This window comes from Aspergillus pseudoviridinutans (assembly GCF_018340605.1).
Source record: "Aspergillus pseudoviridinutans IFM 55266 DNA, scaffold_4, whole genome shotgun sequence".
Lineage (NCBI taxonomy): Eukaryota > Fungi > Ascomycota > Eurotiomycetes > Eurotiales > Aspergillaceae > Aspergillus > Aspergillus pseudoviridinutans.
Window position 1 is genome coordinate 718,639 of NW_025091284.1, and position 16,592 is coordinate 735,230.

Here is a 16,592-nt window from a genome sequence, read left to right on the forward strand (position 1 = left end):
GCGGTGCCACTTGCTCACTGGGACTTTTCCCTTTATGCCGTTGAGTATGACACCATTTGGATCAGCAATCGAACTACGAGGTGAAGAGGAAACCTGAATATTCGAACAGGCTAAGAGAAAGCCGGTTGAGAGTGCATGAGGTAGTCTTAGAAGAGCGGGTGTCCGTCTTGTCCAGATCTGGGAGGCAAGACTATGTTATAGGATATCCATCCTAGGATATACTGACCTCATAACGCACTCCACTGGCTGTGTAAGAGCTGTCTTCTGAGTTAACGGAATTAAGGCTCTTTACCGCCGATTGCTGCATTCTCAACGGCTGGGATATCCCGAAGCCGTTTCCGGGCCAGTTCAGGCGCCCCATGCATCCACAAACCATCTTATAATGCTATCCTCAACGACCATCATCACCACGACCTCATATTCATAACCATCCATCAGCTTCTGAACAACACAATGAGGTGGATCGAAAGATCCCTGTCCTGGCTGCTCGCCAACCGCAAAGGCCATGACGCAGGCCTCATCCAGCATACCCCTCCTTTTGCTGAGCATCCCGATCCATCGGTTACTGTTGAATGTCCAGATATCGGACCCTCCGGCTCGCAGATTCCAGTCAAATACAGCTTCTTTGGAGAAAACCTCTTCCCGACCCTCGAATGGTCCGCGCCTCCAGCCGTCGCCGGCAATATCCGAGAGTGGCTTATTGTCGTCGAAGATCCGGATGCACCACTCGCTGAGCCTGTTGTGCATGGTCTCTACTACGGTATCCCTGCCAGCAAGTGCAGTGTCTCAAACGAGGACTTTAAGCCCACCGCTGCAGGAAGTCATGTCCTAAGGGGCGGGTTTAAGTATGGGGCGAATCGTCGGGGAACGATCTACATTCCTCCGCGCGGAATGCTGGGCCATGGACCGCATCGCTACTTCTTCCAGGTGATTGGGTTGTTGGAGCCATTGGTTGTAAGCAAGCTGGGTGCTGTGGCTACCAAGGCGGAGATTGTASGTTTGATCGAGGGGCGAGTTGTGGCATGGGGACAGTGGATGGGGGTTTGGGAGAGGAAATCGCCATAATGTTTTGTGGGATTTATCTTTCTATGATTCGACTTAATTACCTAGGTTTCTTCAGAGCAGATATGACTTACACATTAGGTGGCTTACCTTGAGTATTAGTTTGGTTAATAAATTTTTGCCGATTATCCGGTGACTGACTCAGGCAGCCGTCAAGCTTTCCATCTAGCGGCGCTTTCCCCGCCTCTCCCGTCACTTGCCATGAATGACAACAACACAATTACAGAGGAGATTGGATGGGTTAGATGTCTTCACTCTTGCTATACAAATTGAATGTATTAAATTCGTCTGCCACTTGTCAGATCCTGCAAATATCTGCTACTAGTCCACCAAGCCTATCCTCAAGGCTCAGTGCCGATGCCGGCCCTGAACCGGGCCTCCAAAATGGGGCAGTCCACAGTCTGTGCGGGCCTAGCTTAAATACATTTCTCTAGAATCAGGGTCGCAAATCTCTTCTGGTTTCACAGCCGAGCAAAGGTGACACCAGATCTGTCGTAAACGCTGTATTGCCATGTCGGATGAGCAGCAGCAGCAAGATACTGAACCAGAGGCCATCGCCAAAGAGACACAACCCAGTCAAAATGTTTCCCCCAAGGATTACTCCGTGTTCACCACCAACGAGAAGAGAGCCATTGTCTTGATGGGATCACTGGCGGGCTTCTTCTCCCCGCTCTCCTCCAGTATCTATTTCCCGGCGCTGGACACTATCGCTTCCTCGCTGCATGTATCTATCACCAAGATCAATCTTACTGTTACAACCTATCTGGTACGTATCATCAAATAAGAAGTCTTGGACGAAATCACTAACTTGCCTAGCTTCTTCAAGGAGCTTCGCCTATGTTGATTGCTGGCTTCTCAGATAAAGTAGGTAGACGGCCAGCATACATCATCTGCTTCACCATCTACATCGCTGCAAACATCGGTCTTTCTCTGCAAAACAGCTATGCAGCTTTGATGGTGCTTCGCTGCATCCAGAGTGCCGGAAGCAGTGGCACTGTCGCTTTATCCAATGGTCTTGTCGGCGACATGATCACCTCCGCCGAACGAGGCTCATACATTGCCTTTGCATCGATCGGGCTCATGCTGGGTCCGTCTCTTTCCCCTATCATTGGTGGTCTGATCAGCCAGTATCTGGACTGGCACTGGATCTTCTGGTTTTTATTAATCCTCAGTGCTGTCTTCTTTGCCATTTTGCTCCTGTTTCTCCCCGAAACCTGCCGCAAAGTTGTCGGTGATGGATCCGTTCCCCCTCCGCCTCTGAACAACAACGTCACCGATATAATCCGACATCGTCGTCGCAAGAGAGCTGGAATCGCAGCAGACCAAGCGACCATTGCGGAATACCGCAAGAACTACCGCTTTCAGCTCCCCAACCCCCTCCCGACTCTCCTCATCGCGTTCGAACTCGAAACAGGCCTGATTCTCCTCGCCGCAGGATTGGTGTTCGCTGGGTTCTACGCCGTCATGACCGGCGCATCCACGTCCTTCCATGAGATCTATCATTTCAACGATATCCAGTCCGCACTAATGTACATCCCTATCGGCGCAGGTGGAATTGTTTCCTCCTTTGTTACCGGCCCCCTAGTCGACTGGAACTTCCGCCGCCATGCTATCCGTGCTGGTCTCCCTGTGGAGAAACGTAAGCAGAGTGACCTGAGTAACTTCAACGTTGAGCGAGCCCGGCTGGAGATCGCCTTGCCGGCTTTCTACATCTGCTGCGTGATGATGATCGCCTACGGTTGGGTGATGAACCATAAAGTCAACCTTGCGGGTCCGGTGATCCTTCTGTTCCTGTTCTCCTTGGCTCTGAGCTGTGCCTCGCAGGTGTTGAATGCGCTCTTGGTGGATTTGTGGCCGAAACGGTCTGCTGCCGCGACGGCGGCGAATAATCTGTTTCGGTGTGAGTTGGGTGCCGGGGCGTCCGCGGCCATTGCGCCCATGACGAACGCCATGGGTCATGGGTGGGCGTATACAACCCTGGCGCTGATATGTGTGTTGTCTACCGGGTGTTTGTGGTGGACGATGTTCTTTGGGATTCGATGTCGACAGAAGAGAGTACAAAAGGAACAGGCGAGACGTCGGAGTTGACTAGCATACTGAATGTGCATATTCTTGTTGTATATACCTATTTCGGATATACATATATCGCTCCCTTGGTGAGCATAATAACCTTACTTCTATTACTTTCCAGCCTCAAAAATCACCTTTTGGGACTTCATCTGGTTAAAGTCGTCGTACCTGCAGCTGTTAGCATAGTCGAGAAAATATGCGAAGACTTACGCTGCGATAGCTTCCGACAGCGGTCGAATATCAGCAGTCATGAACCTAGACATGTCAGCGGTGTCCATCAGAAGGAGACTGCATACACACTCTAGTGAATCCTGTTTCGTCACCAGCAACTCCAACGCATCCCCGAAGATGCTCCGAACAGGACACCGCCCCATCTGAATCTGCAGATTCTTCCCATACGCCTCGTTCCCCGTCCACGGAATCTCCCCGTTATGCACACCCACACTCGAGATGCGCCCCCACGGCCTCAGCAACTCAAACGCCATCCGCAACGCACTGCTATGCCCAACAACCTCAATAGCCACATCCGCCCCCCGCCCATCCGTCAACTCAAGCACCCTCTCCCGCAGCCCCGGCGCATCCGTCTGGAAATTCCACGCCTCCGCACCCAAACTCCTCGCTCGCTGCAGCCTATCCGGCACACTATCCACCGCAATCAAAGCCGCAGGTCGATACTCCAGCGCGCTGATAAGCGCACACAATCCCACAGGCCCACACCCAAACAGCACGACCGTACTCCCCCGCACAACCTCCTCATCCCATCCCCGAAACGCATTCCTCGCGGCAAAGTACCCCGTCGGGAAGATATCAGCCATCAGAACGAGTTTCTTCTCGTCCACTACAGACGGCGCCGCGACGAGTGTGCCATCCGCTAGCGGGATACGCACGTACTCCGCCTGTCCGCCGTCCAGCACCGCGAAGCCGAACAGCTTCCCCTTGGCGCACCGCGAGGAACACCCCCGGGCGCAGTAGAAGCATTCGCCGCAGCTGAGGGTGAAGGGGGAGACGACGCGATCGCCCTTTTTGAAGTTGTGGACCGCGGCGCCGGTTTCGATGACTTCGCCGGTGAATTCGTGGCCCATTATGAAGCCTGTGCTGGAGGGCTGGTGGCCGCGGAAGACGTGGAGTTCACTGTATCTTGTTATTTGCTATCTTTAAGGCAAGGGAGGGGAGATGTCTGACCTGCCACATAGCGCCGTGTAGCGAACTTTGATGATTGCGTCTGTGGGATCTTGGATCTGCGGGATAGGGCGCGTTTCCAGCGTGACCTCCAGTGGGCCTTTGAATATCACTGCTTGCATTTTGGTGGGGTTTGAATTCTTGGTTGGTGATGAAGGTGTATATCTGCCCTTCCAGTATTTCTATTTAAACTCCTCCAGGTTGATCGACCGCGAACCCCGCGTCTGCGGAATCAGATACCTCGGCTGGGCCCGACTCCGGATTGATGTGGCGCCATTTGGAGTTGATGCTGACTTTGGTCTAGAACGATCTAGCTGGAATTACTCGGAGCTGGGAAAATATTAGTTGGCTGGATATATACACTTGATAAGATTGTCATACAATGCTTTGACTACATATTCAAGGATCTCAAGACCCAAATCTGAGTATTTTCAAGCAGTATGCCGTGTCAATTAAGTTTTACATAGTATATTGTCATAATAGAGCTGTAGCAAATGTCCACAGCAGAAGTAACATGTCGTTCAATCATCCTTCGTTAAGCCACAGTCCGGTCCACATCATCCATTCATCGAGTATATGGTTGTCACTCGATTTAGGAACGAGGGCACATTCCCATTGGGGCTATCCATAATACAAATATTAGCCTTTAGAATCAGTCAACGGCGAGAGCGGATATCAGAGAGCCTACTGTATCGCATAGAAGTAAAGTCGAGGCCCCCCTGGTATTGAGGGTCCGGCGTCAGCTTTGTTGATTGTTCTTTGCCAGCTACMAGTGTAGCAGCATCACTGTAGACAGACGACGAGTCATCCTTGCCAGATTTTTGGGCTTTCTCTGCCGCCTGACGCTGCGACTTGGATGATTTGAAGGGGTTTGAGAGGGAGAGAGGCATGATGAAGACGTAAACAGTTGATCTGTGTTCTTTCGTTGATTGTAGATATGAATCTGTGTCTTCAGACCTTGATTCATGCACATATTTATATTCCAGTTGTCCCAGGCATACATTGTCAGGCATCTGCATTTTGGTCTTCGGAGTTGAAAGAACATCGGACTAGTTGAACTAGCCCGACTGACAGTGTTATTGATTGACTACCTAATACAAACAGGGTTAAACGACCAAGAGTCAAGACCGCCAACCCCAATAAAGTCGGAGTTCGTATCGAACTCCGAATTTCTTCCATTCCCTCCCACCAAATAAACCTACAAACTCCTCTCATCAATGAGTCTTTCAAAGCCCAATATGACAACAACCCGTCGCAACGGCCAGCTCCCCTCCTGCGAGCCATGCAGGAAATCGAAACTCCGTTGCGACCATACAAGGCCGATATGTAACCGCTGCAACCGCCGCGGTTGGGCAGACCAGTGCCTCTATCACCCAGCACCCCTCACAAAGCCCCGAGACACCAAGGCAGCAGCAATTCGAAAACCCAGGCAGAAACCAACCCATAGTCCAGGCCAGAGCGCAAACGTCAGCGGCAGTGCAGGTGTCTCTCCCATAGCCATCCGCGACGTGTCCGTTTCCGTATCCGGATCAGTCTGTGCGTCCCCCCTGACGATAGGCGAGTCGCATGCATGGGAGAAGCGGCCATTTGCCAATCCAGGCTTTCTGGGTCTGACTAGCTACTCCGACAACGTCACGGGGTATGCCGCGGTCTTGGACCATGCGATGCGGCCGCGCGACAGTCCGTGTTCGTCGGGATCGATTGCAGCGGCCGTTGACATTAGACAGGTGGAGCTGGGAGCGCAGGCGCTGCTGCTCTTGGATCATTTACCGCTGTTTGAAGAGCTTCTGGAGAAGCGGTTTGCTATCTGGGAGGGGTGGATCTTCAGCACGCAGATGTTCCGGTGCATCATCAAGGTACTTCGCGATCTGTATCGCGATGCTACGGAGGGTGTGCAGGACAAGTATGCGTCTGTTATGGAGCTGTCGAGGACGTTTTTCCGCAATACGGCTACGGAGATCGAGTTGCGGGCTTCGATGACGCTGTCGGAGTATGTAGAGCTGAGTGGTGCGCGATGGGACAGCTATGCGCTTCTCATCTCTGCGGTAGGGTACGCAATCTATCACGTTGCGCATGACAGCGAGAGCCTCCCTGGCAAGGATAAGAAGGGGTTACGGCGGATTGCGCTGGCAGCGAGCGATATTTGTCTACAGTTATGTGATAGGTTGGGGACGATCAGCGATACTCTTTGCTGCGCTACTCTTCAGTACTCGGTCTTGGTCCATCATACATATGGCACAGGTGGTAGGTCTTGTGCTCGGTTTGGAGATCAGAATTTGGACTGATGAAGGATAGATTACAGAACCTGGCAGAAACTCGGCGATCTTACTACGATTGTCTTTGCTCTGGGCCTTCACCAGGCGGGAGACGACAGAAACGTCCCTTTTTTCCTATCCGAGTTGCGCAAGAGGATCATGATCGGGGCATACGGGATGGACAAAGACCTGGCGCTGTTCCTCGGTAGGCCGCCGCGGATATGCAAACAGTACTGCAATTTTCAGTCCCCGCTGGACCTGACTTGGGAAGAATTGATTTCCCCACCTAGCGTGCGGCAGGCTGCACTACTGAAGCTGGATGCGAAAGGTTGGAATACAGAGGGGAAACTGGGCAGCGGCGCAAGAGGACGTACCATCCATCTTGCATGTTTGATTCGAGAGGATATCCTAGAGTTGTCAATTGGCCAGGGAGGCGACAACGTGGAAGAACATGCTGAGTGAGTGCTTCGGCCGCTTTGCGCTTGTGGGATCAATTTCCGGCACTAATAATAGCCCCATAGGAGAGTCCTTAAGAGAGCACGCCAAAGGCGCTCTGAACTGCCCGCCTTCCTGCAATGGGACCCTGAGTCGGCCGATCCGGAGCTTGCAACATTGCATCTAGAGTTCCTGCACCAGGACTTCCTAATCTATTCGACTCTTGTCAAACGAATACGCAAGGGTCACGATGCATTGATCAAAATCTCTCTGGAGATCATCACTTGTTTACTTGACGTAGTGTCGAGGCAGATGCGATCCGACAAGACTCACATGTTGACGATCCTTGATGTAAGTGTTCGACCTCGTCACTGTTCACTGTTGATCACCGCTGATTATACGCAGCTTTGCTATATCGGCCTTCCTGCTGCAGGTGCCTTAGCGACCAAACTACTCCGACACTCCCAGCCAAATCTTGAGCCAGTGCTCTGTTCCGCACCGTTTCCTCGCTCGGAGATCATTCAAAAGCTGAGCGTCTTCATCTCGCACGCAGACACCTTCATCCAGCAACACGAGGGGGATTACGAAATTGCGTTGCAAGGGCAGATGCTCATCAGACAAGTCCTTGATCGTGTGCTATCGCCCACGACAGACCAACCCTTTCCCGATCCTTCCATCAACGGCATGACGATAGGAGATGATGTTGATTTCATGGCCTTGCTGGAGAGTTTTGACTGGGAGCAGGAGATCCGTCCCACATTCAGCTGATGGTGAAGTGTCTAGCGATCTCATCACAGAAGTAGAAGGAGATGTACTTCAGTAAAGTCGTTTAGTTCGGAAACAGAGAGAAATAGGCAGCGTCAAGATCACGTATCATGCCGCTGATACCTTCAAAAATCAAGTCCCTCTTCATGCAGACAATCATAGAATGAGCCCCGTTGCGGAGCTCCTCTATCAATCGCTTAGCGTCTTGAACTTCGGTCACGGGTTCCGGGTGGTTCAGAAGTGGATAGCAGACCGAAAGGCGTTTTGATGACAGCGCCGCCCGGACCCGGTGCACCAGCATATACAACACGTAGGAGGCTTGCATCGCGGCACATTTAAAAAATGGCAGGGATCCGGTGTACCCCGCGGCGTTGGAGTTGGCTCTTTGTTCGTCTATCTCTGCTGTACGCAGAGGCGAAAGTCCTGAGTGTGGTAGGCTTGCTAGGGCACGCGAAATAGCAAGGGACGACTTTAAGCAGATTATCGATGACTCAGTCTGAGTGAAGGGAAAGATCGAATCTAGATCCGACTGCGCCGGAAGTGACGCGGTCTGTGATGGAAAAGCGTCCAGCTTGAGAAAAGTAAGGTCGCAGTGTTTCTCCAGAAAGATGGGAATGTCGGAGAAGGCTCTGTAGCGATGGAGCTTGACCCGGGCACTAGCACATAAATCCAATCAGTTCCAATCTTTGACAGATTTCGACCAGGTCACCCACGTATGTGTCATGGCGCAAGCAGTCTTCCAAAGGCTCAAAGCGGCCAGGTTTTCGGCTTGATCGTTTTCCGCTACTCCCGACTCCAGGTCACAGTGGTCACAGTCCGCCGCTAAAGATAGTATGTGCCTGTCCAGGCGACAAGCCTGCTCCCGGAGATCCAGTGCTGGTGAGCCGTTCTGGCTCTTCCCAGTTACTGGACGCATTACAGCGCAGACGGAGACGATGGCATCCTGGGCTTTCAGTAAGTGCGACCAAGGCTAGTAAATGTTAGCCATATCACAGGACAAATTGATGGTTTCACCATGGGAAATGCTCGGAACGAAGCCTACTACCTCTGAGACTTTACTCTGAATATCAAATCTAGGATACGGAGTGGTTATTCTCGGATCACTAATGCTGATGATGGGCGACTATTAAATCGTCAGAGAGCTTGCGTGTCTGTAGAATGTTCTGATTAATTCAACCTACCGAGTCATTGTTGGCCGACGAATGGTACATCACAATGACCTGTCTGAATATTAGCCCGCACTGTTCATTCCTGGTCAGAGAACACAAACCGCAGTCCACCATGCTCGACGCTGTGCTTCTGTTGCGTTCTCGTCGAGTTGGTGAAGCGAATAATCCATGGCTGTTGTAAGGGCTTGATTAGCACGCATCCGCATGCGTGATTTATTGCCACATTGACACAAGTCATATATGCTGAGGACGATCAGAGCCAGAATCGAGTGCAACTGCGTCGGTAATTGCGGATGGAAATCTCGGCCTTCTACCAAACCATCGGAGTTTGCCCAGCCGCCTGCAAAGCCCTCGATCTCCTTCTCCGCCATACGGAGAGCGGCTTGCGCAAAGAGCTGAGCGTAAGACCGTCGTAGCCACACACTGCAGGGTTCGGATTGATTCCGATCATGCGGAGGTGGTATCAAGGCCAGAATGGCGGATAATGCTAGGCTCAACGAGGACGTCGGCTGGTAGGGCAGACAGGATAGCTCCACTGTGCCGGCCAGTCCATGTGAGGGCTGGAAGACATGCGGATTGTCTTGAGGCAGAGACGAGCTGGGCGGAGGGGGCAATAAAGGCAGACACGGATGGACAAAATGATAATAGGCATTTTGTCTGCGTCGAAACCGAGCATCCACAGTCAGTAATTACGAGGGTTCTCGGCTGCGTTGATCAGCAATGGCCTTTTTGGTACGTACATTTCTTCTTCGGAAGTATAGACCCGCAGAACCGGTCCTTGGAGTTCTCMTTGAGAGTCCGTATGCGGAGAGGACCAGACGTCTTTCACAGGCCGATTTGCATCCTGATTCCTGCCAAGAGAGGAGAGAGGGGTCGCTGAACTCCAGAGATTGGAGTCGACAGGCGTGAGAGTGGACTCATCTGTCAGTGAAGGCGTAGACTGTGGAGCATGGACTATTCCTGCGGCCTGTGGTGGTAGCGGGCTAGACTCGACAGCCGACTGTCGATGTCCTCGACGAGGCCCGCCCCTTCTACTGGGTCTGTAGGTGCAAATGCGATCTCTTAATGTGCACTTTACAACATGTAATTAGCGGGTTGAAATTTACTGGTTCAACAGTAAGGTACACGGCCTACCGGTCGGCACGGGTTTTGTCCGTCACAGCGTGTTTTCGAAGCGCGACTGCGAGGAACGTCAGTTACCTGTCAAAGATGGGTAGGTATATCACATACCAAGCTAAACAGGCAGCTTTCACAGGGCGACTGATTCGATCATTCATATTTGAGCGTATGTGGGGATTTACACGCTGGTCATTGATACTCCAAATATCGCCGGCCCGTTTCGGGAAGAAGCCATCTGACACGTGATACTTGCTTACAAATGTCGAATCAGCGTTTGCTCTCTACGATAATAGAGGGAGGATCTTAGTACACCCTTCGTCATCGAGACTTCTTGGTTTGTAATAACGAAGATAGACACATATAAAACATATTAATATTTTCTTCATCTCGATTGCAAGGACTTGAGCGGCTGGAAGGTGCGATTACCCCGCGTATACGATCAAAACTGGAGAGCATAGTAGAAATTGTCTGACCACTGCTCGTATAAGACGCCACGTGGAATCCATCCTGAAATCTCTGGTGCAGTTCATCATTTCAACGACAGGGAATAATAGGCCGTAACAGGTCGTAACCATGACTCTCAATGGAAGCTGCATGTGCGGTGCCATCGCCTATACCTCAAGCTGTAAGCTGAGAAGCATTATCCGCCTATTCTGCTGCTAATGTTTGTATTCAAGCTGAGCCCTTAGTGAGCTGCCTCTGCCACTGCATTGACTGTCAAAAGGTATGGGCGCTTCTATGTGGCCGAGTGCCTATGGCAAGGCGACGAACACTGAGACCATCATGAAAAAGTGGACTGGCAGTGCTTTCACATCCAATGTTATTGTTCCAAGAGACTCTTTCAAGGTCACTAAAGGTATGATCACCATCACACTAGGCGACATATATTCACAAAGCTAACGCCAACCAGGAACTCCGCGGTCGTATGATGTCACGGGTGACAGTGGTAAGATCAACAAGCACTTCTTCTGCGGTGATTGCGGGTCCAGCCTCTACTCAGAGCTGGAGATCATGAGCGACAAGACGGGAATCAAGGCCGGCACGCTCGACGGTGGAGAGGCGCACCTACGCAACAAGGTCGACGTCGAGTTCTATGTCAAAGACCGTGTGCATTACCTGAATGCACTTGACAACGCGAGGCAGGAACCTCGTCTTGGGTAGATACCGCAAGCATAGGGAGTTGAATCCCTTACCTAGGACGCAGAGCGCTGGTGACTGCTTAAACTTGATACATGGCAGGGTTCTCTTAGAGTCACCAGCTAGGAGCTTCAGCATAAACAAGACCAGCCGTGGACAGTAGTCACAGACAAACACTATCTGCATCGATCATTCAGTCCGGATTTAGTTTCTCTCCACAATTGCAATAGGATCGGAACTCGGAACTTGATACGGCATAATCCGGGTCGGCGGTCCTCGGACGAGGAAACCCGCGTATACCCGAACCTGGGGCCCCAGATAGATCTTTAGCGTTTGTCCAATCACAGCTCCTTGATCGTTAACCCTGTTTGTATTAGACTTTGTGGTCAACCAATAACACTTTCGGAGTCGGGCTGATTGCAGCATGGACCCTGCGGATTACGGAGACTTTTGGATAAGCCGCGGCAGATCCGGTCGGCGGATGTGGATCATCACGGTCGGTCCGTGGCATGATTCACACAAAACAGCGCTCGTAGAAAAAAGACCCCACGCCTCGATCTTAGCTTCACAGTAGCGTTCTGGGCTCGCAACTGCCGCAATGCATTCCGTTCCAAGACGTACAAGAACTGCCGAGTCTGGAGCTTGTTCAAACTGCGTTAAGACGAGGCAGCGATGTTACATTGGCGTCAGTGGAGGCTCATGTTCGTCCTGTCGTCGGGCCAAATTGGACTGTGACGCTCACGGGAGCACACCGTGAGTTTTGTTCAGTAACGTACACCGGATATATTGCATTGCTGATTGTCGCAGTCCTCAGAGCGTGACCGAGGAGCCAGGCTCGTTGCTCACATATTGTCCCGGTTTGTCACTTTCCGTAATGTAGGGTGTCCATCAGGATGACTGATATTGTGAAGAGGATATGTTCGCCTCACAGCTCAGAGAAAGCGAGCGAGAATGCAACCTGAAGTACGGCATGGCTGAGAATCCCGCCGTCCCATCAACTATCCCTCTCGACTACCACATCTCTATCATCAATCAACTTTTTGGGCCCGGCTCCGCCGCTCCACCGGCTGTCCACTTGCCGAGCTACCTGGCCTGTCTCCCACAGCGACTGCACAGAGACGATGTAGAGTATCTTCGACGTAGTGGGGTGCTTGACCTCCCCAGCGACATGCTCCGAAACGAGCTACTAAAGAGCTATATGCTCTGGGTCCATCCGCACATGCCTATGTTAGGGCTGCATGAATTTCTATCAGCTGTCTCTGGCGATAACGAATCTCATCGAATCGGTCTGTTACTATTCCACGCGGTGCTGTTTGCTGCCTCAGCTTTTATCGATATATCCCATATCCGTGCCGACGGATATCCTTCGCGCAGTGTGTTTCGTGAGAGTCTATTCCGCAAAGTGAAGGTACCTCTCCCCCCTGCTCCGGCTGTGTTATGTCCAAACTTATCTGTGCAGGTGCTTCTCGATCTCGAATGCGAAAACGACCAACTCGCTAATGCTCAAGCGATTCTGTTGATGGTATCTCATCCTGAACCGGACCGCGACCAGAAAGAACTCACCCACTGGTTGGATATCTGCATCTCTATGATCAGCTCGAGTCAGACCCAAATGGGCAAGGCAAACGCTAGAAAGCAACAAATATGGAGACGGACGTGGTGGTCCATATACAATCATGTGCGACTAACGTCGGGTAATCTTCTTACCTTGATGAACGTTCCAGAAAACGGCAGTGAATGCGAAACTCCTCTGCCCAGTACTCACGATTTCAGATTCGGTGCCTTATCCCCCAAGGTCCAAATGTTAGTAGGGACCTGCGACTTCCTCTGCGATGTGCAGTATCAACAGTTCCAAGCGGGGTTGTTCATTGAGAAATCCAAGCTCTGTCAGATAGGACAATTTCATGGACTATCAGGGGACTTGTCTGGCTCACCCAGCCGCGAAGCCGGACTTGCCAGTGCCGGAAACAAGGCCTCCCCTACTGAAGTGGCAGAGCTCGCCCATAAATTGGGCAGATGGCACGCACAATTGCCACAGGCGCTTCGTCATCAACCACTGACCTCATCGGCTGTCACGGAGCTGCAAAGGTTCATACTTGTCCATCGTGCATGGCTGTTCCTGCTTTATCTCGCCTCAGCGTACGTCGTCTGCAGTCGCAGTGTAGGGAGCAACAGCCGCGCAAAGGAGCACATCCTAAACAGAATCAGCCTCATCTTCGATGAACTATATCGCTTGGACCTAATCACCTTACTTCCTAATTCCAGCATCGCTATTCTCGTGCTGGCAGTGGAGTTTCATATCAAAGTTGTCGAATCAGCTTACCTTCAAACCAATGAAGCGAGTCAAAGAATGCTCCAGCTATACTCAGAAATCCTGCATCAGTTGCAAGATAACTCCGCTCTTGCCTGTCGCATGGTTGAGAAATTGAACAATGTCACTGCTCCTGGAGCTCAGGACGACCTGTCGAGATTAATGGCTTCGGAATCCGCCGCGGTGGAACGACCAGTCTCCCATCTTGATTTTGCACTAAACGAAACTGACGACTTTTACAATTTCTTGGAATCGGGCATGTCCTTTGCAAATGTTATCCCGTCGGCAGATAACAGTACAAACTTCGGGTTTGATCCTTCTCTCGTTAATGAGAGTTACCTTACACAATTTCCGTGATGCTTGTTGGCTGATCCACCGGTATCAACACCTAATGAATGATGACCTTCTGTTATTTGGATATTAAAAGCTTGGGCTGGTTGAGAGGACAATAAATTGAGATTGATAGAGTAATCAAAATCGAATATACATAAATTTGAGACTCAGTGGTGAAATTGTAGATAGAATGGAGGAATAAAGCCGAGCGGAGGGGAAGGAAAACAAAAAATCAAAAAGAAACGACCGAAACGCGATTCGAACGCGCAACCTTTGGTGCCGAAAACCAACGCGCTACCATTGCGCCATCCGGCCAATTTAGTTGTCAAATGTAAGCACCCTTTAATTGATATGCCAATCTGTCTAAAGCCTTTCCACTCTATGCTTCGTTACTACTGCTCAGCAATCGCACAATGTATCCGGTTGGCATACATTGTCTGAGATAAAATAATGAGAGGTGTATAAGCACTAACACTTGCCATCGATTGCTCCTTCATACCCATTAACTCCCTCAGTTTGTGCACTATGTCGATGGCCACTCTCATGCGCCGTGTACAAATAACTATATAATTAACCCCTTCATCACCCTTCGATAAAACCTCACACTCAGTGTCCAGTTCTTTGCAGCATACCGCTGTTCCTTTGATGCTGACAGTCTAAACCTAGATCAAGAGCCAGATAATATAGTACCTGGATGACGATGAAGACAGCTCATCCTCCACCCAGATGCATCCCTGAAGCCTGCCAAGAATTCTCCCCCGCATAGAGATGCATAAGCGCTTCGGCGTCTACTGTCCAACTTCCTTTCTGTCACCACCCAGCTCATGTTACTTGGATCATCTCTGCGGACATGTTCCTCGTTTTCTCTGTCATAGCAGCACTCCCGCTGCTGGCTTTCTGGCTACTCAATAAGCTCGACTACTATCGCGTCAAGCAATTCGCAGCATGGCCACAACCAAAGCCATCGCGAGTATGGGGTCATATGAAGGATCTCAACGCCTTTATTTCCCGCGGTGAGCCGAGCAGGCATATTGGTAAGCTTCATCCTGCGAACTTTCTCATATACCACAAACTAATACAGAGCAGATTATGTATTCGCGGAAATCAAGGCCCACCTTAGTAACCCACCGTTGTATTTCCTCGACCCACGCCCGATACAGCATCCTATGGGTATCGTCTGCAGCCATGAGATTGCAGAGCAGGTAGCCAGGAGCTCGAAGCAGTTCCCGTATGGTATGCCCAAGACCCCGACGCTGCTGGCTTATAAGTATCTGCTGGGCCCTCATTCGATCCTTACTTCCGAGGTATGTCCAAGACCTGCCAGTATGCTTGTAAGACTTGGCTCATAGGAACAGGGCGAGGAATGGAAAAGACTTCGCAAACGGTTTAATCCTGGATTTGCGCCTCAGCATTTATTGACCTTGCTCCCGTGCATACTGGACAAGACGGGACCGTTTTTCGAGGCTCTTGATCGATATGCTCGGTCAGGTGAAGAGTTTAGTCTGGCTGAAACATGTACCAACCTCACGTTTGATATCATTGGTAGGAATTTGTCCGCCTGAGGAAAACGTGCTGGTACTCATATAGCAGTATAGGCGCAGTGACCATGGACGAGGACTTGGGAGCCCAGCTTCCCATAGACAAGCAGAGCGAGATGGTCAAGCTCTACCACGAGCTGGCTGCAAGCTACTACAGGAAGCCCTCAGTCCGCGCAAAAGTGTTGAACCCCTTGATGATATGGCACCAATATACCCTGGCTCGCAGACTCAATGCCATAATCAAGAATCACATCAAACGCAAATTCACAGAGTTGAAGGAAGTCAGCACCAACGAAAAAAAGTCCCGCAGCATCCTCGCCCTCAGCCTACAGAATATCGAGCAACTAGATGCGCGTGTCCTCGATCAAACATGCGACCAGCTGAAAACCTTCTTGTTTGCTGGTCATGACACGACCAGCATCCTCCTGCAATGGGCATTCTATGAGCTCAGCCGCACTCCTCGTGCTCTTGAATCGATTCGCCGAGAACTCGACGACGTCTTTGGGCCTGATCCTTCCCCAGCAGTAGTTCGTGATAAGCTTCTTGCGCCGAACGGCGAAGAACTTCTCACGAAGTTGCAGTATACCTCCGCCGTGATCAAGGAGATACTTCGCTTATACCCCTCGTCGGGAACGGGGAGATTTGTGCCCAAGGGAGCGGGTGCGTATATCGAACTGCCAGATGGAAGGTCGCTGTGCATTGACGGAGTCCTGATGTACAACTGCGAGACGCTCATTCATCGCGATGAGGCTGTCTACGGGGAATCGAAGGATGACTTTGTTCCGGAGCGATGGCTCGGTGATACGGGTGCTTGTCGGATACCGTCCAGCGCCTGGCGACCATTCGAGCGGGGACCGCGCAGCTGTATCGGCCAGGGACTTGCGACAATTGAGGCACAAGTGATTCTGGCTTGTGTGGTTAGACGGTACGAGTTTGTGAAGACTGGGCTCGGTGAGGTCGCGAGGGACAGCGCAGGGGAGCCAATTTTAAATCCGCGAGGGCAGTACGAGGTCAAGTCGCAATTATTCAACGTGAGTTTGCCAGTCTTCTTTCGGGACCTTTCACCAGCACTAACGTTTAAGCTAGACAATGCAAGTGACTGCAAAGCCTGTAGATGGAACGATGATGAAGGTGAAGCTGTCCTCCGGTGGCAGGAAAGAACTTTGATGTACTTCTCAACATCCAACTTCATTTATCATGTACGCGCTTCATGCTCTGC

General features: G+C 51.1%; 8 protein-coding genes and 1 non-coding gene across 9 annotated transcripts; 6 read left to right on the plus strand and 3 right to left on the minus strand.

The window, feature by feature from the left end:
- Positions 1–453: 453 nt before the first annotated feature.
- Asppvi_005683 (YbhB/YbcL family Raf kinase inhibitor-like protein) lies at positions 454–1,065 on the plus strand (the record flags this gene model as incomplete). Its single annotated transcript, XM_043301599.1, has 1 exon — positions 454–1,065. One exon carries the CDS (start codon positions 454–456, stop codon positions 1,063–1,065), a length of 612 nt encoding a protein of 203 aa, XP_043157534.1.
- A 508-nt stretch (positions 1,066–1,573) lies between these two features.
- On the plus strand, positions 1,574–3,150 carry Asppvi_005684 (MFS transporter; the record flags this gene model as incomplete). The annotated part of the gene is made up of 2 exons (XM_043301600.1): positions 1,574–1,828; positions 1,879–3,150. The coding sequence occupies 2 exons, from the start codon at positions 1,574–1,576 to the stop codon at positions 3,148–3,150; spliced, it is 1,527 nt and encodes a 508-aa protein (XP_043157535.1).
- Positions 3,151–3,242: 92 nt separating this feature from the next.
- Asppvi_005685 (alcohol dehydrogenase family protein) lies at positions 3,243–4,433 on the minus strand (the record flags this gene model as incomplete). Its single annotated transcript, XM_043301601.1, has 4 exons — positions 3,243–3,300; positions 3,343–3,387; positions 3,433–4,263; positions 4,315–4,433. 4 exons carry the CDS (start codon positions 4,431–4,433, stop codon positions 3,243–3,245), a joined length of 1,053 nt encoding a protein of 350 aa, XP_043157536.1.
- A 1,116-nt stretch (positions 4,434–5,549) lies between these two features.
- Positions 5,550–7,769, plus strand: Asppvi_005686 (putative chromatin structure remodeling complex protein RSC3; the record flags this gene model as incomplete). The annotated part of the gene is made up of 4 exons (XM_043301602.1): positions 5,550–6,555; positions 6,607–7,024; positions 7,088–7,352; positions 7,407–7,769. 4 exons carry the CDS (start codon positions 5,550–5,552, stop codon positions 7,767–7,769), a joined length of 2,052 nt encoding a protein of 683 aa, XP_043157537.1.
- A 61-nt stretch (positions 7,770–7,830) lies between these two features.
- Positions 7,831–9,306, minus strand: Asppvi_005687 (fungal specific transcription factor domain-containing protein; the record flags this gene model as incomplete). The annotated part of the gene is made up of 5 exons (XM_043301603.1): positions 7,831–8,422; positions 8,480–8,736; positions 8,809–8,889; positions 8,948–8,986; positions 9,037–9,306. 5 exons carry the CDS (start codon positions 9,304–9,306, stop codon positions 7,831–7,833), a joined length of 1,239 nt encoding a protein of 412 aa, XP_043157538.1.
- A 1,474-nt stretch (positions 9,307–10,780) lies between these two features.
- Positions 10,781–11,215, plus strand: Asppvi_005688 (GFA family protein; the record flags this gene model as incomplete). The annotated part of the gene is made up of 2 exons (XM_043301604.1): positions 10,781–10,910; positions 10,965–11,215. The coding sequence occupies 2 exons, from the start codon at positions 10,781–10,783 to the stop codon at positions 11,213–11,215; spliced, it is 381 nt and encodes a 126-aa protein (XP_043157539.1).
- A 574-nt stretch (positions 11,216–11,789) lies between these two features.
- Asppvi_005689 (transcription factor domain-containing protein) lies at positions 11,790–13,859 on the plus strand (the record flags this gene model as incomplete). Its single annotated transcript, XM_043301605.1, has 4 exons — positions 11,790–11,944; positions 11,999–12,048; positions 12,103–12,599; positions 12,651–13,859. 4 exons carry the CDS (start codon positions 11,790–11,792, stop codon positions 13,857–13,859), a joined length of 1,911 nt encoding a protein of 636 aa, XP_043157540.1.
- Positions 13,860–14,078: 219 nt separating this feature from the next.
- Asppvi_005690 lies at positions 14,079–14,150 on the minus strand. Its single transcript has one exon. It is a non-coding gene; the product is annotated as a tRNA-Arg (tRNA).
- A 535-nt stretch (positions 14,151–14,685) lies between these two features.
- On the plus strand, positions 14,686–16,540 carry Asppvi_005691 (cytochrome P450; the record flags this gene model as incomplete). Its single annotated transcript, XM_043301606.1, has 5 exons — positions 14,686–14,869; positions 14,922–15,139; positions 15,191–15,377; positions 15,431–16,404; positions 16,460–16,540. The coding sequence occupies 5 exons, from the start codon at positions 14,686–14,688 to the stop codon at positions 16,538–16,540; spliced, it is 1,644 nt and encodes a 547-aa protein (XP_043157541.1).
- Between the last annotated feature and the right edge of the window lie 52 nt (positions 16,541–16,592).